Source organism: Sordaria macrospora, chromosome 1 (genome assembly GCF_033870435.1).
Source record: "Sordaria macrospora chromosome 1, complete sequence".
NCBI classification, from domain to species: Eukaryota; Fungi; Ascomycota; class Sordariomycetes; order Sordariales; family Sordariaceae; genus Sordaria; species Sordaria macrospora.
In genome coordinates this window covers 4414368-4439271 of record NC_089371.1, presented here as the reverse complement: position 1 = coordinate 4439271, position 24904 = coordinate 4414368, and the positions used below count along the sequence as shown (strand labels likewise).

The 24904-nt window shown below is 50.0% G+C and overlaps 5 protein-coding genes across 5 annotated transcripts; 4 read left to right on the top strand and 1 right to left on the bottom strand.

Moving 5' to 3' along the window:
- The first annotated feature begins 3455 nt into the window (after positions 1-3455).
- SMAC4_02892 (uncharacterized protein) lies at positions 3456-4700 on the top strand. Its single transcript, XM_024655516.2, has one exon. The coding sequence runs from the start codon at positions 3509-3511 to the stop codon at positions 4430-4432; it is 924 nt and encodes a 307-aa protein (XP_024511394.2). The 5' UTR covers positions 3456-3508; the 3' UTR covers positions 4433-4700.
- Positions 4701-7160: 2460 nt separating this feature from the next.
- On the top strand, positions 7161-12454 carry SMAC4_02891 (uncharacterized protein; the record flags this gene model as incomplete). Its single annotated transcript, XM_003348346.2, has 2 exons — positions 7161-7836; positions 7911-12454. The coding sequence occupies 2 exons, from the start codon at positions 7161-7163 to the stop codon at positions 12152-12154; spliced, it is 4920 nt and encodes a 1639-aa protein (XP_003348394.2). The 3' UTR covers positions 12155-12454.
- A 1131-nt stretch (positions 12455-13585) lies between these two features.
- On the top strand, positions 13586-15030 carry SMAC4_02890 (uncharacterized protein; the record flags this gene model as incomplete). Its single annotated transcript, XM_003348345.2, has 2 exons — positions 13586-14486; positions 14773-15030. Exons 1-2 carry the CDS (start codon positions 14367-14369, stop codon positions 15028-15030), a joined length of 378 nt encoding a protein of 125 aa, XP_003348393.1. The 5' UTR covers positions 13586-14366.
- A 5633-nt stretch (positions 15031-20663) lies between these two features.
- On the top strand, positions 20664-21251 carry SMAC4_02889 (uncharacterized protein; the record flags this gene model as incomplete). Its single annotated transcript, XM_003348344.1, has 1 exon — positions 20664-21251. One exon carries the CDS (start codon positions 20664-20666, stop codon positions 21249-21251), a length of 588 nt encoding a protein of 195 aa, XP_003348392.1.
- Positions 21252-23369: 2118 nt separating this feature from the next.
- Positions 23370-24799, bottom strand: SMAC4_02888 (uncharacterized protein). Its single transcript, XM_003348343.2, has one exon. It carries the CDS (start codon positions 24660-24662, stop codon positions 23589-23591), a length of 1074 nt encoding a protein of 357 aa, XP_003348391.1. The 5' UTR covers positions 24663-24799; the 3' UTR covers positions 23370-23588.
- Positions 24800-24904: the final 105 nt, after the last annotated feature.

The window sequence follows — 24904 nt, the reverse complement described above, 5'->3', positions numbered from 1 at the left end:
CTCTGCGAGATATCTGTCTCTGGATGCTCTTGTCGAGCCCCATAGGTCTATCTAATGCGTGTGGCTCACGATGCCTTCCTGGCTCATGGGTGAGCTCCTCGTACTGGTGAGCCCGTGCGTGCGCTTTCCTGATCTGTTGGACCTGTAGAGTAACACGGCCTTGCCCGTTTGGGTCCGTTGTGCTACCAGTGCTATAGTTGGCCCGTGTGTTCTTATAAGTTCGTAACATAAATACATTAAGAAAATTACTTTCTTTGAGGTATTTTAATAACCTTTTTATTTATTTTCGTATTTAAATTAGCCGCTTTTTTAAAACCTTTATTAACTGCGCTTTTATATATTAATACGTAATAATAAAGCCTTATGAATAAAAGTTTAAGTAGAAGAATAATATTAGCGGGTAGGTGAGTTGAAGATATAGAAGTATTTATTTCTAATATAGTTTAAAATGGCAACAGCTTTTTTATATTAATTTTTTTATAAGAAGTAGTGAGGGTAGTACGGGGTTAAATTCTTTAAGTTACTTTATTTATATTTAAACAAGAATTTGGTTCTTATTAGTTAATTTTATATTTGTATTTTTGAAAGTATTGAAAGTGTCATGCGCAGTTATTTCGCCGTTGAGTATAATTTAAGAGATTGAAAGTAATATAGTTAGTAAAATAATAAAATAGTGGTTAATAAGAAAAATGAAGAAAAGGAGGAGAAAATTAAACTTTTAATTCTCTAACGAAAGTCGTCCAAATAAAACTATATTTGCTATATTAAATAAATTACTTTGAAACTTTTTAGTAATAACTTTTAATAAACGAAAACTGTCACGGCGCTAGCAGACCACTACATCAATAGGCTATGTTTCAAAAGGATACAAGTAACCAAATCTGGCAATTCGGTCACTCAAGTGGTCTTATATAGCTGCGATGGCAGTCAAGAGGCACAACTACAAGGCTACCATCACAAAAATACTCTAATATTAAGCAATTATATTATATAAGTAAAGTATAAAACTAATACTATTAGTACAAAGTCGAAAGTCTTAGTAATACTTTTCAATATCTATATCATAATAATTGCTAAATTTATTAATAATTAATAATTAATCGATAAGTTTATATATTCGTTTGAATCTAATACTATCATTAGTATAATTCAGTAGTTTCTTTCTTGGAAAATTAATTTGATATTAATTATAACTATAATAATTTATAGGAGGGATAGCTCAGTTGAGAAGATCTGAGCTTGGTTTACCTTCGGTATCATCTGAAAGATCGTGGGTTTGAATCCTGCTCCTCTCACTTCCATCCGGTTTTTAAAAATCGGATGGAATCTTCCCTGCTTTCTTAGTTATAAGAGGCGTTAAAGATGATGTTAGGCTCACTCTAGTCCTTAGCTTACCTATGGATACACATGGCTAGGCACGTATAGAAAAATCTCTTCCTTGAGCTTAGTAATATGAGTTGCGGTATTACTAAGCCAACTAATAAGGGTTCTCAAGACTGGAACCTTAATAAATCCAATTGACCAATCGCTATCTCTCTCACCAAAAATCTCGGCCTTACAATGCTTTACAGGCAGCCGACCGGCTAATCGGCGAAGAAATTCAGTACCACGAGTAAGACTCCTCCTCCTCCACCCCTAAACCCTAAAGATAGGATAAAAGAAAAATCACCCGGCGCATACTCGAGGCAACCGAAGCGTAAAGTGGAGGGCGGAGTCTCAGTATACCAGCCAATTAGAAGTAACGAGGTTCATTGGGAAAAAAAAACAATAAGAATGGACTACAAACATTGAAGCAACCACGGCTCCTCGGGCTCCCATGGTAAGACGGGATGAAAGTTCGGATTTAAGGTTACGGTTGAAAATGGAGAAGCTGAGGGTTTTCATTCAGTATTCAACAACACGGTTTTTCTCTTAGACTAAGAAAGGAAGCAGCACCGCTTACTTATTAGATAGACTATATAAATAATTCCAGTGTAATAAGATAATATATATATATTAACTTATTAAAAAAAACCTCCTCTTTCTTCTCATTTTTCTCTCTTTACGTACACACATTGTTTAGTTGTTTTACTACTACTATAACTATTTCATATATTATCAAAAATTCACTTTAAAAATTAAACATTATATAAGTCACAGTAGCGTTTTCTTCAGCGCTAATTAATAAGCGTAGCTTTTCCAACGAGCGTTTTAATATAGCGAATTTTTTAAATTTGCATACGGACTTTATATAACAGTTAATCAATATATAAGATTCTTCTGTAATAGTAGTAATATTTTTAATAAGCGGTAGTTTAGTAGTTTTATTGCGAAGAGTATTAAATCAATCGTAGGTAGCTAAATATATACGGGTACTTTTGTACCTAAGAGGTGTTTCTCCTAATTTCTTAAAATATTCATCGAAATTAATAGTTACTACACAATGAATTAGCGATTTATTTAATAATTCATAAGTATATAAATTACTTACTCTTCCCTATGGATTTATAATAGAAAGTAATATATTATATTGCAGTTATAAGTTCAAAATTACAATATAAATAAGAAGTTTTGCGTAGCGTTAATAAGCGATTTGATATGCGATTAATTGGGATTGTCCTATAATATTTTGCTTTCCCATTGAAAAATTTCCTTCTCTTTTCTAAAAGGGGGTTAGCAAAAAGTCCCACTTTTCCCTTGACCGCCAAGTACAACGGTTCAGCCCCTTATTGACTGCCCCTGGGTCCACTGCATTGTTCCCTCCCGTTTGCCTCGACGTCACTACAGCGTACAGCGTCTACCTTAATACTGAACGATGAGGTCCAAGCTGCCCGGGCTCTGCTCTAGGCAAGTGCGCCCCTGTTCCCGTCTTAACCAGAGGTTCACATGTCACTACTTCTTGCCTTCATCAATCCGGCACTCACAGATTGAATCTCATGGGCTGATCCGAGTCTCGAAAACACAGACGACGGGACACTAGTTCTAGTGTACACTATGGTTGGTGGTGCTGGATGAAGGCAAGTTCTCAACGGTCGGACGGTCGGTCCGGTGCTGATCACATACGTGGGACGGCATGCCACAACGGTTACCACGGGCTCTGCTCGGCCGTGGTGTGCAACAAGTCTGCATTGTGCATTCATTGTGCAGCAGCCCTACGACACTAAAGAGCCACCTGAAAATTTCGACTTGGTTCGCTTCCACTTGCAGTGGTGCAGCTGGAGAGCTGAGGCACAAGATGGAGGTCATTCCACCGTCGCCGAAAGCCGGCCGTCAGTATCCGGTCCACATCCCGATGGTGCAACTGGAGGTGCGACCCGCTCTTCTTGTTATCGAAAGAGTCATTCGTTCCTGAAAGATTGACCAGAGTTACTCATCGGTTGATTCCCAGTCGCACCCTCCGAGTCCGATCGCCTCATAAGGACCGACACATACTGAATGCACCGCGCAGTTTGTTTTGCTTCCACTCTGGTTCCGTCCCATCATCCATCACCACCTCGAACAAACCAGGCCACCACCAACAACCACAACCATGTCGATCCCCGTGGTAACCACCATTGAGCTCCAGTCGCTGCCCAAGCTGACCAGCGGCAAGGTCCGCGACCTGTATGAGATTGATGACAAGACGCTGCTATTCGTTACCACCGACCGCATTTCGGCATACGATGTCATCATGGCCAATGGTGTTCCCCAGAAGGGTGCCATCCTCACACAGCTCACGGCTCACTGGTTCAAGGTCCTCAAGGAGCGGATCCCAGACCTCAAGACGCACTTCATCAGCCTCACCCCTCCTCCCTCGGTCAGCGACCAAGACAAGGCCTTGATCCGGGGCCGTAGCATGCAGGTCCGGAGGCTCAAGGTTTTCCCCATCGAAGCTATCGTCCGTGGCTATATTACTGGTAGCGCCTGGAACGAATATCAGAAGACGGGTACCGTCCACGGCATCTCGGTGCCTGCCGGTCTCCAGCAATGCTCTCCCTTTCCCAAGCCCCTGTACACCCCGAGCACCAAGGCCGAGCTGGGCGACCACGACGAGAACATTTCCCCCGAAAAGGCCGCCGAAATTGTTGGGGAAAAGTACGCGGCGCGCATTGAGGAATTGGCTCTCAAGGTTTACACCACCGCCGCCGAGTATGCACGGGAGCACGGCATTATCATTGCCGACACCAAGTTCGAATTCGGCCTGGACGAGGAGACGGACGACATTGTGCTCATTGACGAGGTCTTGACCCCTGACTCGTCGCGCTTCTGGCCGGCCAGCGAGTACGAGGTTGGACGGGACCAGGACAGTTTCGACAAGCAGTTCCTGCGCAACTGGCTCACTAAGGAGGGGCTCAAGGCCAAGGACGGCGTCGAGATGCCTCAGGAGATTGCCCAAGCTACGAGCGCCAGGTACAAGGAGGCTTTCAAGCTGCTTACGGGCAAGACGCTGGAGGAAGCCCTTGCTGAGCTTTAAGCGATCTCCGATATGTGGTTCGTTTTGTTGGGTTTACGGTTTGCTATTATTGGGTCGGTATTTTGCTAAGAAAAGGAGGTCTGGGGAAAGACTATCAAAAGGTTCGACACTGCGGCGGAATTACCGGATACGCTTGAAAAGGTATCGCGCAGAAGGCTGGGAATGGGTATACTATACACAGAAACAGACGAGGCGTGCGGGTTGCACTATCTAGATACAACAGATTTATTAGACGGGGTGGGAAAACAGAGCGTGCGGTTCTCAAGCAGAGAGTTTGTTGTCAACCGGTTATTGACGACCACCAGTCCAGGCTGGCAGAAAACTACACCTACTCAAGCCAACAAACCTACTAACAAGATGGCTAACTCATTGAGCTGTGAGTTGTTTGTGACATGTGTAGCGCAACCACTATAGGGGTAGACATCCTTTATATCTAGGCGAAGAGTCGAGAGAGTCACTCGGTGGAAACCAGTCAAAGACTCGTATTCTCGAAAAGGGGTCCTTTGTTTATTTTGGGAGTTTTGCAAATCATCATCAAGTGATGCGGCTAATCAACTCGTTGAGCTGGCATGTGAGCTCCAAAATCTCAACCGCCGACCCTCAGATCTGCGGCCACGATTCCGGCCTGCCCGCCCGCTATTACTCCCGCCATCCCACCCAAATGAGCAGCCACCCGGCAGTGCATTATGGCGGAAGGTTCTGTTAATGCAGGCTTTCAGGGAAGCTACTAGCAGCTGTCCATCGTCTGAGGGGGTGCAGAGGGAAGGTAGGTACCTCTTGCCTTTAGGTAGGTCCAATACACAATGGTACAGTGAGTCGCACCTCCGATCTTTATGACAGACAGCATCATCAATTTGTGACGGTCGGTGACGAACGGGGCGTCTCATTGACGGCTGGCCAGTGACACTGCAGCCCAAAACCTAAAGAAAAAAAGAAGCCAAGACGCCAAACCAAATCGGGCTGCGATCGCCTTCTCCCATTGTACCTTGGTGTACTGTGGTAGGGATTTTGGAGCATCTTGCACAATTCGGTTGCATTTCCCACTGGATGCTTTTCCCATCCGTGCCCATCCACCATCCACCCACTTTCTCCATTCAATTTTGCACGGTACGTGTACACTACAGCATGCACCAAAAAAAGGACTCTACCGTCTCCAGAAGTCTCCAGAGTCTCCAGCTACCCCCGTTTTGCTCTTTTTTCTCGTCAGTGACACAACCTTGCCCGTTTTGGACCCTACATTTGCCATACACATTTTCTGGACTTCTCTCCAATTTCATTGAGTCCAAGATTATTGACCACTAACCTTGCCGCGGACGGGATACCTTCAACTGCCACCTAGCCTGAGCCCAATTCAACCTCAACAACACCAAGGAAACCAGAGAGACGATACTTATCAAAACATCAACTGCCCATCTCCTACCGACCTCACCTTATCCGACAACCATACTCCAGGCCTTATCCCCGGACTCCCGATTACTCACCGGATAACCTGACGGGGTTATTACCTGACTGGCCCCGGCCTTCAAACGCTCGCCAACCCTGAACCCAAGGCTGGAAACGTGGAACCTCAATTCGCCTTTACCCCATATCTCACCTCCACTAATCATCCCATGTCTTCCACTGCTCGCGCGCCTACACATGGGGTATCGTGCTAGCACCGAATAGCACCGGGCCTACAGCAGCAGAATACTACGATACGCCACGATAGACGTGAACCCCAAAACTCCAAGGACCTCCAAGGTCCCCTCCTGTCGGTCCCCAGTCCCCCGACTCCCCGGACCATCTCACCACACTACTATCGTCACCACCTTTTTCGCCAGATCCCGTGTCGGCTATCCTGAGGCTGCGCCTGCTACACCACCAACCAAATCTTCTCCGTCCTGTCGCCCGTGTGACCTTTTCTAGGTTCACCTGCCGGGGCTTGTTTTAGCTCTCGAGTTCCTGTTTCTTTCTTATTCGGAAAGGATAGGTGGGTAGCGGATATTCCTAAAGTCCTTTCAAGAGGTTCACAATAAGGTATCCCATCCCAATCCATCCTATCCTTTGACCATCAACACCCAAAGCGGGAACGAACGACGGGAAGCCTGCAGTCATCCTGGAGATCAAGGAAAAATTGTGACCTCGCTCGAATATCAAATGCGTCTCTGCGCGCCTTCGCCAACAACAGCACTACGACTACTACTACTACTACTACTACCATCACCACCACCGCCCAGCTTCCCCCAAAGAAACTACTACCTGCTGGTGTCTCACTCCAGCTTCCAGTTCTGCCTCTGTCCCTACCCTTGATCATATCGAGGCGCCCGTGTCTACGTCTAGGTTCTAAAGTTGTAGATCGCAGAAGTCGCAAGTCACATTCGCTCTTTTTTTGCTTACAGTACCACTTCGCTTCCGATTCTGGCTCCTTGGCTCACCCACGCCGCGCCGGTCACCACCGAGAGGAGGTATATCGAGAGAAAAGCTATCCGTATCGTGTGTCCCAGATCCCGCCTTCGTATCAAACATATCACTTTCCTCGTTGGGTATCCCACCCCTGGCTTGGGTGGCTTGGTGGATCGCCAGTTGCAACGTCAAGTCCAGTCCCGTCCAGTCTTCTCAGGCTGTCCAGCCGCAGCGCCGTGCCGGTTGGAAAGCAAGCGAGGCCCCGGCAGCAGTTGAGTCATACTGAGACGACGACCGTGACAGACCCCGTCCCAACAGGAACTTCTTCTCCCTGCCGGCGGAAATAATGCATCCGTCCTTCCTGACCTCCGGCATCATCGATCTGCTCGAGGCCGACCAGCGCCCATCGTTCATCGTCGCTCTAACCCCGCACCCGCCCACCATCGTTTACACGAATCCCGCCCTCGATGCCGATGCCCGCCTCCAGGATGCCATCACCACACGCAAGCGCAACAATGTCCAGCTGTGGGAATGGCTCACAGACCTGCCCGGCGCCTGCCCCAGTGGCACTGGCCAGGCAGCCGCCAACTTCTCCTTCATGAACATTTACTGGACCCGTACCATTGTCCGCCCTGACATGGTCGTCGTGGGCGCAAACGACCAGCCGCCCTCCTCTGAACCACCGCGCAAGATTCTGGTCGACGAAGTACCGCATGTCGAAAGCATTGTCCCGCCCCCGGTGCGCCTAATTCCCGTCAAAGACGATGCGCCAGAGTCAACGCAGACAACTGCTGCTCCTACGGCTAGTATCACCACCGTTGCGGCTACCCCTGCAGTGCCATCCTTAACGTCATCACTGAGCCTGGCACCTCCCGACTACATATCCCTTAGCCGGACGAAATCTGGACCACCAACCCTTCCTTTGGGCTCAGCCGAGTACCCGCTGGCTTCTCCAGAGATGATCCAGTCTCTCAAACGTTCAACTACGGACCCGGGTTGGATTCTACCAGACATATTGCCAGGTACGCGTCTCTGCCCTTTGTATTGGCCAAGTCATGGCACCATGAGTCTCGAGCTGACCTCTTGGTGATGAAAGAAACACGGTCATTCCTCGAAGTGATACACAGTGTCAATTGGGCCGCAACACCACTGGGCCCCATGAAAGGCTGGCCACCAACTTTGGAACAGACCTTCCACCAAATCCTCGCTGACAGTCGCCCCATTGCCATCTACTGGGGCGCCAACTATGTGACCCTTTACAACGAGGCATTCAGCAAACTATGCGGTTCGAAGCACCCATCACTACTCGGAATGACTGTGGAGAACGCGTGGCAGGAAGCCGGCGAACAGTTGAAGGATGCCATGTCGCGTATAGCACGGAAAGAAGACCCGACGATTGAGGATGAGTGGAGATTCTTTATCGAAAGGGAACCCGAGGTGGAAGGAGGTCCTCCTTGGCTCGAAGAGACGTACTTGAAATGGTCTCTCGTCCCTATTCTTGAAAAGGAACGGTGCGTCGGATTCATCCATCCAGTTGGGGATACGACTAGTGTACGACTGTGGGAGCGTCGCATGCAGATGCTCGTTGACCTTGGTGAGGACTTGGTTGCCGCACGAGATGTGAACGGCTACTGGGACAAGACACTCCAGGAACTAGCCGACGTCGATCCTTGTTACGATATACCACTTGCTATTCTGTATAGCGTGGAGGCCTTTGAAGAAGGAAGCGGTATGGAAATTGGCAACGATGGCCCCGCAAAGCAATGCAGGCTGGCCGGAGCTTTGGGGGTGCCAGAAGGCCATCCCATTGCCCAAACCGCGATCAACCTAAGTACCAACAAGCATGCTCTAGCACCAGCGCTTAGAGAGGCAGTAACGGCACCGCAGCCCCTTCTTCTTCAAACCAAGGACGGCACGCTCCCGCAGGAGTATCTCCGTGGTCTGCAGACGAGAGGTTTCAAGGATGATCCGTGTCGGGCTGTCGTGATTATGCCAATTCGGCCGCCAAAGGAGGATGCTATGGGGATTCTATTGCTGGGTCTGAATCCGAGGCGCCCTTACGACAACGACTATCGTCAGTACATACTACTCTTGAGTCAGAAACTTACTACTTCTCTTGCCTCAGTGGTCCTTCTCGAGGAGGAAGCACGGAGGGGGCGCAATGCGGCAGAGCAGGCTGCTTATGATCAAGCCATGCTCAAAGAAAAGCTGGCTGTCCAGACAAAGGAGGCGAACGAGTCGATAAAGATGTTTGAAGCGCTTGCCGAATTCGTTCCGGTCGGCATGTGTTTCGGAGATCCTCAAGGGAACATCACCTTTGCGAATGACGCCTGGTATAAGATAACGGGCTTCCCAGGAAATGGCCCCATCGCAAACAATGGCTTCCTTGCCTGCGTCAAGGAGGAGGACCGCCAGAACATTGTCACCGCATACGAGAAACTGAAGACGGAGCGTTACGTTGAATACGAATTCAGGGTACAGCGACAGAACCACACCGATGTCGCCCCATCTCTAACGCGAAATTCCCCGAGCTTCGAGAAAGCAGGCCTGGATTTTGTCCCCATCGACCAGTCTAAGGAACGTCATGTCTTTGCCACCGCCAAAGCAGAGCGTGCCCCAGATGGAAGCGTAATTCGGACCATGACATGCTTGACGGACGTTACGGCACACAAGCATGCTGCAGAAGAGGCGGTTCGGCGCGCGCAGCAGGCCGAAAATCTCAAGAGGATGGCTGAATTCGCAACGGTTGGCATGTATGATATGGACCTTGAGGGACGCCTTTTGGGCGCCAACAATGTTTTCTACGAAATGTGCGGGTTACAGAAGGTTGACCCCACCGAGGTGACTATTAGGCCGTTGGAGACAGGCGTCTGGGCAGAGGATGTGGGCTTGGTGATGAAGAAGCTCAAGAGGATGGTCATAGAGGATAAAGTCCAGAATGTGGAAGTCAGACTCCGGACGACGTGGACCGCCGATGACGGTGCAGGCCACAAAGTGGTCATGCCACGATGGGTACAAGCGACTCTGATGCCTGTGCGGTCGACCGAGGGTGTCATGCAAAGCTTCACCGGCTGTCTGAGTGACGTCTCGCTACAAAAGTGGCAGTTGGATAGGGAGAAGCAACGGAAGGAGGAGGCAATCGAGTCCAAGCGCCAGCAGGAGAACTTCATCGACATGACTTCCCATGAGATGCGCAACCCCTTGAGCGCGATCATTCACTGCGCAGACGCCATTACCGCCACGCTGTCGCGCGTCCAGGAGCTTGTCGGTGGCGACCATCATGGGAGCGACAGCGATGCGCGGAGCTACGCCAGCGAAGGTGCTACAGACAACCAGCCAAATCACGAGCTTCGCGCAGAAGTTTGTGAACTTTTGGATAACGGCATCGACAGTGCAGAGACTATTGTTGGGTGTGCTCAACATCAGAAGCGCATTGTTGACGATATTCTCACAATGTCGAAGCTCGACTCCAAGCTGTTGGCTATCACACCCATCACCGTGAACCCGATTCAGATGGTCAAAGAAGCACTCAAAATGTTCGAAGTCGAGGCTCGAAGAGTCGATATCGACCTAAGCATGGTTGTCGACCAGTCATATTACGACCTTGGCGTCAAATACCTGGATTTTGACCCCTCACGTCTAAAACAGGTTCTCATCAATCTGCTGACCAACGCTCTTAAATTCACCAAGACTGGTCCGACCCGCAATGTTACCGTCGGCATTAGTGCAAGCTTGACACGTCCAACCGAGGCCACCAGTTCGGTGCAGTTCATTCCGAGGTCGAAAGAGAGTTACGCCGAGGATAGCGACGCAGCAAGTGTTCATGACCGTGGAGAACCCATGTTCCTCACCTTCGAGGTCAAAGACACGGGCCAGGGTCTGACGGAAGAGGAGAAGAAGAGCCTCTTCCAGCGCTTCGTCCAGGCGTCTAGCCGCACCCATGTCAAGTACGGAGGCTCAGGTCTTGGGCTGTTCATCAGCCGTCGGCTCACGGAACTGCAGAACGGTGCCATTGGGGTGGCCAGTCAGCCAGGTGTCGGTAGTACCTTTGCTTTCTATATCGAGGCCTACCGCCCCAGCGAGAGCTCTCTCCGTGATGCTGAGGCAACTGCGGTGGCTGCGAAGGCTGCCATGTCAGACTTGATGGCCAAGGCTCCAAACCTTCGCTCCATGCGCCCCAACAATCCACATAGAGCTTCGACATCGTCACCACGGCCAAGCCCAACAGCATCCAGTCCTGTGGTTGAGCTTGGTGGGTTGACGATACCACCACCCCAGATTCGCGGAATCATGGTCGTTGAAGACAACTTGATTAACCAGCAGATCACGCGACGTGGTCTCACCAGCATGGGATTCACTGTTGATGTAGCAAACCACGGCCTAGAATGTCTTGATAAACTGCAACGGACTGACCGATACGTGAGCAACGAGAGTTCCAGCACTGCCCTTCCCATGAACGGCAATACCAACAACAAAAGCGCCATTCCCGCTACGAATGGGACCATCAACTTACCACCTCCGGTCAATAGTGGTTTCTTGAACCAAAGCCAAGCACCCATAGCAACAACAACAACCACACCTGGCACAAAGTTCCCCCTGTCAGTCATCCTCATGGACATTGAAATGCCTGTCCAGGACGGACTCACATGCACGCGCAACATTCGCGAACTGGAGCGCCAGGGCAAGATTACGGGCGGGAGGCTACCAATCATAGCCGTCAGTGCCAACGCGCGCATAGAGCAGATCCTCGAGGCCAAGGAGGCTGGATGCGACGATGTCCTGATCAAGCCGTATCGGATGCCAGAACTGTTGGAAAAGATGCGGATCGTCATGGGGACTGTTGCTCATGCTGGTGCTGGTGCTGGTGCTGGTGCTGGTGCTGCTGGTGCTGGTGCTGCTGGTGCTGGTGCTGCTGGTGCTGGTGCTGCTGGTGCTGCTGGTGCTGGACAGACGGGCTTAGGTTCATCGTCGGCTGCTGCTTCAGGGTCAGGCTCGCCAGGCGGATTCAGTGGGCTCGGCGAATCTGTTGTTCAAGGACAAAAACACACACAGCCGGGGTCGCAGGCAGACCAATCAAAGAAACAGAAACAGGATACATTAGCGCGAACGGAGACAAAAGATCAACGTAGCCAGCGGCAGGAAGGAAGCGAAGAGCGTGGAAGTCAGCCTAGCAAGCAGGTAGCTGGACACTCACAGGAGCAGGCGGAGGCGCAGACACATACGCAGACGCAGGCACAGTTACCAGACGGCAAGCCTGTCGAACCACAACGACGGTCCCCTTCCCCAAAGCAAACGACACAAACCAAGGTGGAGCTGGTACCGATGCAACTGAGTCCGTGACTCGGGGGACGGCAGAGACCTCGAAGTCGGTGGATAGGGCCCAGAGGGTTAGGCGTGTCGGCTTGGGGATGGTTAGGTTTCAAGGTTTGGGAATTGGAGGTGGATGAATGAAAGCTTTGGAACAGTGGAGAGAGGAGGGGAGCAGAAAAGAGAAAACTCGGTCATCGTTGTCGATTGTCTGTTTGTCGGCTCTTGTGTTATTGTTGGGTGGTGTTGTTGTTTTTGTTGTTGGAAGAACAATCGCTGGGCCAGAGCCAGCTAGAGCCAGCCAGAGCCAGGAAAAGGATACCCGCAGTACAATACAATGCTAGTTTGTTTGTTAGTTCGGTACACCTATTATATTGGACAAGATCTATCCCAAACTGTCGTAAACCTTATAATGATGATCTTTAATGGCCAAGTACAATTTGAAAAGGCATTGATAAGAGTCAGGAGGGTATATGCAATATTACATTACGCTTTTGATATGGGCCGAAAGGGATTATTTAGGCATGTAAACGCTTAGGAAGAATGACTGGAGGTCTCGAGCTAACAAATAAATTAGTAATGGATTGTACAGTTTGTCTGCTTTCTTGATGTTGATGCTGTTCTTCTGTTTGTCTGTTTCCGTTGTCTTCATCGTCGCGCCTTGCCTTGTGTTCCTCCTTCTCTTCGTCGTTGTTCCTCTGGCATTCCGTTCGGGTATGGATCTGATCGAACGGTGTTCCTCACTGGCGTTGTTGTCTGCATTTTCCCTTGGATTCGGAAACTGTTCTATCAGAAAGGGTTGACGCCGTGCCCGTTCGTGTCTGCGAACAAAACATAACATACCTTACTTAAGCGGACGTCGCTGGTCAGCTCAGCTATCAGCCTGATATGGAGACATTAGCTTCATATACATGATGTATGCACAATGTTCCCTGCACGAGTTGATATGGCCGTAGGTAAGGTATGCACGCATGGTGTCTGGCCCGAACATGTCGTGTTCATGTATGCAAGAATGAGATGGTTGGTACGGTATTTGTTAACTCCAAACGTCTTATTTCTTCCACTTTCAACCAGACTTCGTTTTCCACTGCTTCTCAAAAGCAATGAATGTACCACCGTCGATATGGAATTTCCCCAACGTTCAACTCCTGTGGCATAATGATAGGTTCGTTATCACATCCATTAATTAGGGTGTTCGCGTGCAAATCCCGAGAGCTTGATGATACTGAATGATACTGAATGATAAATAAAGATATGTTGATTTCTTCTAGACACGCGTGACTTGTCGGTATTCATAGAATCACTCGAGACATACGAGGTGCAGCCAGAGCCGGGTATTGCAGATCGTGGCTTTAACTCTGCATATATATCTGCCCGAGCCGCGTTACCGTTCTCGGGTTCCTGTCATGTCAGCCAGCCACTCCAGCCAGCCAGCTAGCTGCCAGGGCGAACGGATGACAAGAACGGGGGAAGAGGTTTCACGATTTTTGAGTGATCTAAGTGACAGGGAGGGATGGATCGCCGCTTTTGAACCTCCGACTTCCCGACTTTCGACTCCCTACCTCCATTTGATCACTGGCGTGTTGGTGTCCCAACTGTCCCGATTGTCGCGCCACTTGAACAACTTTTTAATACAGATGCCGGCGCATTTGAGATGTTGTAACTCGAGGAAGGCTCCCTTCAAGCACATTCTGGGAAGCATCAAAGTGTCTCACTCACTCCATGGCGGCTCGGTCGATTCAAGTAACTCATGATGCCCTTGCTCATGGCATGGCATGCAGTGTAGAAACATGACGTCTCCTTCGGCCACAACGGGGACTGGCTCTACGATAACGATCCCGCTTTCTCACAAAAGTCGGATGGTAAACACAGCATGCAGCGGTCTCTCTCATGCCATCTTCAGTTGATACCGACCGCCAGACACTGCCCAACTGAGAGAGACGGAATCTTCAAGATCCCGGTCTGTGTTTCCATTCTCTCTGTGTCCACTTGGATTGTTCCTCGGCCTACCTAGCCTTGCATGGTCAAAAGTCTTCTCTAACGAACGGAAGTTATAAGATAGTCCTGGGCTCCACTCACCGTCAGGGATACGTCTTCTCATATTTCTTTCTCCTCAATAATAATCCGACTTTCGAGAAGGACCATCATATTTTCAGCTCACTTCCTATTACCCAATTCACAATATAATTGCTTGCTCTCACGCCCGCCCGCCCGTCAACCACCATACCAACCAGCCGCTGACAAGATGACGGCCGACAAGCGAGGCCCCCGCATTCACCGGATGACCCTTTTCAAGATCCCGGATGAGATGAACCAGAAGAGGTTGTTGGATGCGTATCATGTTGTTGCGGAGGAGCAGAAGAAGGTTTGTTTATTTGTTGTTGCTCTCGTCACCGTCATACATCATACTATTCCAGTGGTCATCCATCCGTCGTCATTACCCATCCATCTTGGTTCAAAGATCTTCATCACTCGTCTCACGTCAAGGGGCAGTTTTGGCCCGCTCCTTCCCTCCTTCTTCTCTCTCCCTTTCCCATTCTTTTATCCCCTTAATGTCTCCATATCACAACTTTACCCTACTTAACCTCAAAGCACCTTTGCAAACACAAAACACAAAACACAAAACGTTCAAACCCCCTCTAACAGACCAGCACGCCTCGGAACAGGACGGCAAGCCGTACATCCTGCAACTGACGGCCGGCAAGACCATAGACGACCAGATGGCCCGCGGCTACACCGTCGCCTCGTACATCGAGTTCGCCTCCATGGACGACATGCGCTACTACGACAACGAGTGTCTCGCCCACGCCATGCTCAAGGAGATCGGCCCTTCCTTGAACATGAGGGAGCCGCCCACCATTTTGTGCTTTGAGAAGAGCAATTTGGCGGCTGCGCAGGATAGTATTTGAAGCGTTTTTTCCTTGGGAAAAGGGAGGATGGAGGGATTATTGTGGGAGTGAGGGAGGAAGGGGGGAGGAAGAGGGTACTTAGGGTGGGCTGCTGATGTGTGACACTGGAGAGTGGACGGCGGGCGGGATTGTAAGTTATGGTTTTTGAAATTTCAGTTGGATGTAGAAGACGGTCGCTTATTTGTTGGAGTAGGTGCATGCTTTTCTGATGTGTTTGGCTGGTGGCTTTCGTGGACGGACAGAATTGGAAGTGTCGATGGAACGCTCTCATTTACGTTCGTTTGGAGTTTAGTTTTCAATCACGATCTTTCCCGTTTGTCTTGCTTTCAGCCTTACAGACAAATCACTTTATTTCCTGCCCCAGAGTTCCTGAGTATTTGGTCATTTTGATCCGGTTATTGTGTTCCGCTCTTTCGTCAAGTCTTCCGCGGGTCATTGAACGAGCATTACAGCATTACCTACCTCTACTTCTACATACCGTAGTAATTCGCGGAATAGGCAAACGTTCTATCCCCCTTTGAGCCGCCGGGCAGGGCAGAATCTGTATAGGTCAAGCCGGATCCTGTACATTGAAACGCACGCAAGTTAGAGTTGTGGGCGCTGTCCTCGAGCTTTTACTACCTGACAGATACATCCGCAGGTGTATGTTGGCTGACTAGGCTCCGCGTTATGTTTTCTGCAGGCGCTCATAGGGGGATGGAACGTTTGCCTATTTCGCGAATTACTACGGTACCTCTAGAGGTAGATGGGCTCTAAATCAATGTTTCGAAGGAGCGTGACGTGCAACATCCTCCTATCCTTGTGGAGCCTATCATGTTTGAGCATCCCAGTGCCACCTTCGAAGCCTGGCAAGAATTTCATCCATATTACAGTTCCGGCAAAGACATTGTCTTCCGGACCCACTGGTAACCCATCAGCCTATATGATCGATGGAGGACTTTGGACTGCTTGCAAGGAGTCGTGGGCAGTGATGGAACGCACATACAACCATCAGAAGTGGGATTCGATAAGGAAGGCGTACCCAGCATATCGCAAACTCTGGAAGGACACTCTATTAGATCGCATGAGCTTTGACACCCCTTCTCCTCCTCCACCACCTCGGCCCCGACGTTCGCCGCGCGAGAGGCCCCCCACTTCCGTTGACCCCTACGACGCAGTGCAGCATGACTATTCTTCAGTACCGGCAACGGCATTTTTCTGGCCATCCCGTTCATTGCCTTGTTCGGCTTCTAACGGAGTGGAAGAAGCGGATCATGCCAGAAGCCAGGCTGCGGCCTCCCCGTATTATTTCACTGTTCGTCCTATGCGGGATCTCATCATCATCCGGCCAACGGCCTGGGCGTCGTATCTAAGTGAGGGCTACTGGTACGCGTTTGAACATGGATTTTCATTTGGGGCATAAAAATACGGCTTTCCAGGATTCTGCAGATGGAACGGTTTTGCGATCGAGTATGACCCCAGCTGGGGCGAGAAGCCGGAACTCGGTGCCACTTGGCGTGATCGCTCTCTGTGGCGTCAAGATGGTTCCTCTAAGCTACCCGACGGTGCTATCGGTATCTTTGACATTATACCCAACGCCATTTCGAACTTTCCGAGCATGAGCAGATCCATACGATCTGGCTCATTGACTACCGACTCAAGCCCAAGCCCGGAACGTCTGAAGCCATCGGAACGCTGGATGACAGCCAGAGGGTGTTTCATGGAGGTAACAGATGTCGGGTTGCTTGCTTGCCTGCCTTGAGCTTGAATGGGGTTAGTCGACCCTTCGAGGCTCGTGATATACTCGGGAAATCACTGCATCTGACTTGGCTGGTCTTTTCCACTGTATGTTTTGTCGTTTTGGTGTATGTGGCTGTGGATGGTATTTGATGTTTTCCTTACGCGTTTCCTACTACTTGTGGGGTTTAATGTAATCAGGCGTTTGTCACTTCGATCCTTTCCTTTCAGGTTCTATCGTTGAAGTATCTCGCGGCTTTCGTATCATAGGTTTCGGCAAACATAACTTCCATTATAAGCGAAAGAGACAAGGTGATAGTGGCTTGGATGGAGAACAAGCACCCATCCCATTAGGCACTGGGCTGGGTACGATGTGAGCAGAATCACCAAGTCTACTTGGACAGACGGGACTTGATAGTTGGCCAAAAAAATTCATGTAGGCATTCAGGGCCAAGGAGGTGTCATTAGCTTGCCGGCTCTACAATCCAATACTCGTTTATTTATTAGCTCGAGACCTCCGGTCATTCTTCCTAGCCGTTAACATGCCTAATCGATCCGTTTCGTACTATATCAAAAGCGTAATTTCGTATTGCACATACCCTCTAGACTCTTTTCAATGCCTTTTTGAATTGTACTTAGCCATTCAATACTGTCCTGATAAGGTTTATGATAATTTAGGATAGGTCGTGTCCAATATAATAAGTATATGGAGCTAACAAACAAACCAGCATTGTGCTATAGGGCAGTTGCGTGTTTGATATGATGATGACCAGTTGAACTCATTGTTTCGCTGGTTTTGTAGATTTCGCATCCGCAATGGAATGAGACCATTTCAACACTCAAACGGAGAGTTGGTATTGGGTTATTGATCGTTGAGCCGGTTACGACGCAGTGGTCAAGAAAAAGCTCTAGCATATACTATGATCATTACCATATGTTACTTCCCACACTTCACACGGTCAAGAATCCTCTCTCATTGACATGACATCTGGGACTCGTATTTACCAGCGTTTTATAAATGAGCAGCAATATGTCAACAGTGAAGACCATCCTAGGGACATCTCCTGGGCCAGAAGCTGTAATGACGACAATTGCGGGACAAAGCCGTACGGAGATCGGTTGTGGATAGTGTTTCGATATAGTCTACTAGCGGACAATGAAATGGACTTCAATTTAGAATGAAGACAACAAGTAACCTCTCCAGCTGGAGTGCCTGCACTACGGACAGAACTAGCTGCGTCCTTCTCGTTTTGTTGCTTCTCTTCCCTCCTCTTTCCCACTCATCTGTAACTAAACTGTGCCTTCCGTTTCAAAGAAACACGGGCGAGATGGGCAGGTGGGAGTTAATATTTGGCGCACCTTCCATTTGCAAAGGGTGATTTTACCTATGAGGTGGCGGTCAAATTTTCCTCCTGGGTCCCACCGGTCTTTCGTTCTCATTTATCCATCCTCCATACCATCTTCCTCTCTTCTCTTCATCACCTCTCCCTCCGTCCACGCCTTCGACATTCTCATCATAACTAGCGTGTGAGGATTAAGGCCACAAGCGCTCGGCTTGGTTCCAGCCACTCTTACGTTTTCATTTCTCCATTGTCCACTACATCGTTTTCTCTACTTCTCATCACTTCTATCCGTCCTCGCCTTCGACACTCCTTTCAAAGCCGGCCTTCCGTGAAAATCACCACCACAAGCGCTTGGCTACCAATCCAACAATACTCCCTTCATACCTGGGCGCGGCGATCCAAACGGCCACGCTCACCTCAAGAGCACCTCGATCCACACCGCCGCTGGCTGTTAGTTTGGGATGTTAGATTACACTCAGCCCCCCAGCGGCACCATGGTGCCTCGAACCACATTCTATCCCTTTCCCAAGTTGCCCTGGGAGCTTCGACACGACATTTGGGACCTTGTTGTTCGTCCACTTGACCGCCCTGGAGTGCATATCTTTTGCGTGGAGGAACGTGAGCTGGACGACTCCGAAGCTACAGAATGCGACGTGGTCTGCCCGCCTATCCTTCTGAAATCCGGCGAGTCTAACCTTCACATCAGAGTTCCGGCTGCAACTATGTCGTCCGGACCCGCTGGTAACCCATCCACATACATGCTTGATGGTGGACTCTGGGCCGCTTGCAAGGAGTCGCGCGCAGTGATGGAGAAGGCTTTCAAGCACCAGATGTGGGACCCGAAGAGGAAGGCCTACCCGGAGTGGTATCAGTCTTCATTCAGACGGCGATGTTCATTCCTGCAGAACTTCGAGCACTACGGCCCTCTTCTCCAGTCATCGAAAACCCTTATAAAGGGTTATGGCACCAAACCGATATGATACCGGCGACGGGATTCTTTCTATCGGCACCATCGTCTTCTTCCTCGTCGTCATCCACTCGAACGACCATAGCAGACCGACGCAAACACCATGTCACAACCTCCCGGCACCATTTTAGTGTGTTTCCTCATCGAGATCTTTTCATAATTCGGTCTTCATCGTGGAAGATAGAGGATCTTTGGTCTCATCTCGCAGATGGCTTTCCCTTCGGTTCGAAGAACTGGGGATATTTCGGATTCGGTGGGAAACATGGACTGGCATTCGAATACGACCCGATCTGGGGGCAAGACTGTGAAGAAAACAATGAGTACTTTCGTGATGGCACAGGGAAGATTTTTGGTATCATCAATGTCTACGACAGAATGGTTTCGACCATTCAGCAACTCGAGGATACCAGAGTGGAGACTATCTGGTTCATCGATTATCGGCTCAAGCTCAAGCCGAATACACCAGCCGATCAGAGAGAACCTAGCGATAGCCAAAAGGTGTTCTCTGGGAACGATGGAAGTCGGTATGTTGAGGTGTATTCCAAGTATGTCGAGGGAGGTGGTGATCGTCTCCAATGGTTTGTCACCGAGGGTGTTGAGGGTGAGGACTCATCCATCGGCGAAGAGTCTTGCCATTATTTTATTGAAGACGTTGAAACTGCTTTCATGAACTTCCTGAACGAAAATTCAGAGGACGAATGGGATGATGAGGAAAGATGGAGTCCAAAGTTAGGACTTCTTGCTTGCTTTACTTAAGTTCGGCCAGATTATGATGACGGTGGATCGCCAGTCAAGGGGTATACAGTTATTCTAACCATAACACACTGGACCGGTGTCTGTAAATCGTATTATATAATGAAATCCATCTTTTGATTGGGCTTTCAAATATATACAGTTCGAAATTCTGTGTCTGAATGGTAAATCAAGAATATTAGCGCATATGATCAATTCAGTCAACCAAACCGTCGTTTTTCTACCAGTTCAGACAAGGACAAATTACTTCTGTTGCATGACTGTTCCTTGGCTTATAGGGACTGGCGCAATGGACAAAGCTCATGGAAGAATTAGTGAGTTAGGGTTAGAGCTGATCCAGACAGTCAGGTGTGTTCGTCAGATTTCAACAGCGGTTGGAGCAATAAATGAGCACTCAGTGATGGCATTTCGGGCAATAGTCTGAGTGTCAAAATGTGCAAGCTACCTCTACAGTCAACTCACTAGTGAGCTTTGGGCAATAGCACCTTTCATCCCACCTGCCTCAGCAGTTGTTTGCTGTCCAGACCTGTCAAACCTCTCAGCAAAACATCAGCACCTCACCAGATTACAGAATCTTAAGCCCAAACTATTCGCAGTCACATGATGAACTTGGAAAGCCCCTCCTGTTAAAAACCTGACGCCGTTATGCTTCCTCGTAGACGACTTCCGTAGCCTTCCATCTTGTTGAAGTCACCAAACCACGACTGTTTGTCTGTTTGCCCATAACCCATAAAGACCTGATTACCAGCGCGCTGACTTCAAAGTTCCAACAGAGCCCTCACCATTGTCACCTTTGTCTCACGATCTCTAAGTCAGATACCCCCCAAAGACCCATACGACACTGATATCTCAAGATGTCGCAAGACGAACTTGAGAGGCCACAATCAAGGGCCACGACCCCCGCCAACGAATACCACTGGTACCTCCTCTACCAGCTCATCCGCGGCCTAGAGTGGCTCCGGCTACATGTCCAAAGCAATGATCCCGATGCGCCCGTACAGCAGCTTTCAGCCGAAACAAAAGAAACCTTTCGCGAAAGCTTGGACAGGGAGATCGAAGAGACCAACACGACCGACAACCTCCTCTACGCAGAAAGCATGAAGTACGAAGACCGCGTCAAGAGCTTCCCGCAGGAGTCCTGGTCGCACGACCTCCGCCTGGGCAAGTTTCGACAGCAGCAAGGCTACAACGAGCGGTTGGAGAGATTCCGGCGCGAGTGGACGGAGGAGGCGGCGCTGGAGAGGATTGCGGAGTTGTTTGCTGTGTGGACGAATGTCAGGAAGCGGCTGGGGTTGAATGAGGAGGCCAGGTATATGGTGGTTGTGAGAGAGCATATGCTGAAGACGGTGGCGGCGAGACAGGCGGCTAGGAAAAAGGCGACTTATTCGCTTTGGCCGAAGATGCCGGAGGCGAAGGTGATGGAGAAGAGGTCACCAAAGTGATCTCACCCCGAATGAGAGAAGGGGCGCGCCAATGCTGTAGCAGCGACATCAAGTGGTTTTAGAGAGTTGGAGATGGCATGGGAAAAGACACCTCAGCATGGGTTGAAGGAAGTTTGGGTAGTGCGCAGTGGCGCAGGACCTTGAAGGTTGGGAATCGGGAATAGGGCAAGACGATGGCAGGAACAAGTGTAACGCCAACAACTAAATCCTCTTTTTTTCAAACCCCAAAACCAAAAAGAAAAACCTCAAACCATCATACCCAGAATAATCGAGCCCCACTCGATCAAACCAAAAATGCGAAAAGCTAAGTCACCCATGTTCGCTTGTAGAACGAACGACAATCCGCCAGCTGCAACTATACGAAACCCTACCACGCAGGTTTTCATCAACGATAACCACTACGCCACACCCGCAAGGGCATTGGTGACTGCAGGGCTTCCCGTTGTGGTAGAAGGGCTAGCTAACGGCCCTTATATTGTGCCTGCCACTCGCGGGTGGTGCCTGGGCCAGGTCCAGTTCCCGTCTGGGAAAGTGCGCGGGAGGCGGGTGTCCTGTCATCCGATGTCTGGGGAAGGAGTGCGCCTGCCGGTTGGGCAACGGCAGTACAAATGACGGCAGGAACGGTGCCTGGTAGGTAGAGGTACCTGTCCGGATCGATCGCCCACGAAATTGCATCGGATGATGAGGGATCAGTACTTCTAGGGAAGAGGCGAGGGTTCAGGGAAAGGGCAAATGTCCTTTGTTAATGAGGCACAGGCTGAAGTAGGGAGGTAGAAATTCAACGATCTACTACCTCTTCTAATTAGATATTTCCCCCAGTGTACTTGTCACAGAAAGGGTTCCTGCCGAATGTGTGTTCTTGTTGACCCGCCGGATATTTATGATACCTCATGGCTTTTCTCTCAGAGAACCTTCGTGTGCTATTAACAGTTGAGCAACCGTTGTTACCTGTCTGAACCTCCCGAAAACCGCCCAGCAACCGTTCAGTCCAATACTCGTTTATTTGTTAGCTCGAGACCTCCGGTCATTCTTCCTAAGCGTTAACATACTTAATCGATCCGTTTCGTACCATATCAAAAGCGTAATTTCATATTGCATATATGCTCTAGACTCTTCGCAATACCTTTTCAAATTGCACTTAGCCATTCAATGCTGTCCTTATAAGGTTTAGGACAGTTTGGGATAGATCGTGTCCAGTGTGATAAGTGTGCCGAGCTAACAAACAAACCAGCATTGTATTGTATAACAAAGGTGTACCTAAGGTACCTAGGTACCTGATGAAAAGGAAAATCGGACCCCAAACCCCCAAACCGTACGAGCTGTAACATCTTCCGACTCCCGCAGGTCCAAGCAAAAGATGTGGGCTCCACGGCGGTCGAGCGGTCGGAGAGAGAGCTTCCAAATCTCATCGCGCAGTTCCCAGGGTAGTCTCGGGAAGAGGTGGAAGGTGGTGAGAGATGTCATGGTCGGCTGAGGGGGATCTGACATCGTCTTCCCCAATAAACGACGATGGCGTGGGTCGACGTTGATTTCAAGGTGAAGGAGTGCTGATTCCACACGCGCAGGTGCGAACGAGAGGATGCCGAGATGGTTGACTTCTTGGACGTTGTTCTGTCTAACCGCTGACTCAAGAGGAGTGACTGGAAGGTGTGTACGGGGAGGAATGATGGGAGAGCCCAGGTGATGGGAATGAGAGTGGGCGAGGACTGCGAAGAAAGAGGGAAGGAAAAGGACGATGGAAAAGCCGACGGAAATGCCCAGTTGTGGGAAGAGAAAAACTTTTCACCACTGACTGCATCGTCGTTTGTAAAATGGAAGGTGCGCTCGTCAACCCTCACCTGGCACCCGCTGCAATCGCGTAATACGTCATGGGATGGCCGTTGAGGTACTCACCTTATTAGAGGGGGTGTCGTTCCTTCCTCAAATTTGGTACCTCCAGGAAGTAACAGCCATGGCCCTTCCCAATCCGCCAGATCAAAAAGTCGGTCTATCCCTCGGTCCTGTCTCCGAACGCACCGTCCGATAGGTTCCTTGCTCTGGATATGTCCTCGTGTTTTTGTCGTTCTCGTCGGCCTCTGCATTGTCTCTTGGAAACTTCGCGCATTCCAAACTTTTCATGGTGGTGGAACATCGTGTTGGTTGTATAACTTGCTATCGAAGTCCTGTAAGTTGGATCATGATCGATGGTGATGATGGGGACCACTCCGACCGTGCAGTTTTTTCAATCGTACATCCTAGGGTATCAAATCCGTTACATTGCTTTTCTCGTTGCGAGGTTCGTCCATATGAGAAGCCGTGAGAAGGACAAGCCCGAGATATCTGGTTGTGCCAGACACTCTACTTCGACGCATCCTTAACCTCCCTCCACCTCCCCTCAGCAACACCAACGAAGCCCCTCATCAACTCTCTTCCAATCACCGTACCACCGTGCTTCTCAATGCTCTTGACCTTGGTCTCTTCCCCGCTGCAGTCCACCACCACCGTGACGGTCTCCTTGCACAGGCTCTCCTCCAACCTATCCGGATCCAGCAGAATCCAGTGCCTGCTTTTCCTCTCTGCCGAGGCACCCGAATCCTCTCCATGCTCCTTCTCCAAGAACACCGTCGCCGTGCAGGCAACAGGCAGTCCAGGCACACCCAGCGCCGTCTTCGCCTCTTCGCTCCGCGAGCACACCACCGCCTCACGATCCGGATCCCACCTTGCCGCAGGCAGCTTCGTGTCGCGCAGCGCCGCCATGACGGCCGCCCAGGCTGCATCAAAGGGGTTTCCGTCAAACGAGACGAACAGTAGATCGATGTAGAGGACCCAGTAGGCCTTGAGCTCCGGTTTCCTTTCCTCCTCTTCTTCGTCGTCTTGTGCCTCATCCACCTCCATCGCGCCTTCTTCCTTGGGTTCCTTAGGCGGAGTGTACCACACCCTCAAGCCCTTAGGATCTACCACCTTGCAGCTGTGCATGAGCGAGTAGATGCGCGTGCTGAGGGTCTGCGCCAGCGTCGTGGGTGGCACGCCAGGCAGGAACTGCGGCGCGCAGCCGGTGGCTAGCTCGATGTTGGGGACCAGGAGGTCGTAGTCCTTTAGTTCGTCGAGATCGCTACCCTCATATTCGGCATTGTCTTCGCTGTAAGTGGGTTCCCGGGGCCTGTATTGGGGGATGCTGGTAACGGGGAGGATCTCGGCGCGGACGCCGCAAACGACCGTGGTGTCGCCGGTACGGACGAGCGCGCTGCCGTTGGCGTGGGCGAGCGAGGAGGTGTGGATGTGAATGGGACGGGCCTCGTGCGGTGCGCGACCGTTGGTACGGCAAGGGTTCTCGGGGTCGGTGAGGTTCGTGAGGAGGTAAGGGTGAGGCGAGAGCTTTGCGAAGGTTGGTCGCGAGAAGCTCAGCGAGGGAACTGGAGCTGTGGCGGCCATCGTGACGGCGTTGGTTTATGATGTTACTGATTAGAAGTTGATATGCTTGGTGTGGTTCTGATCTTCGTATGTCAAGTTTACACCGCGTTTAACTCGCAAATTGGCTGCGCTAATATGATATGGAAGTGGTGATGTTTGGTCGAGGCTGCGATTTGTTTTGGAGGTTGTTTAGGAAATTTCCTTCAACCTGAAAGGTTATCAGCCTTGGTGGGGTTTGTGGTTGCACAGCAGCTTGCAGATCG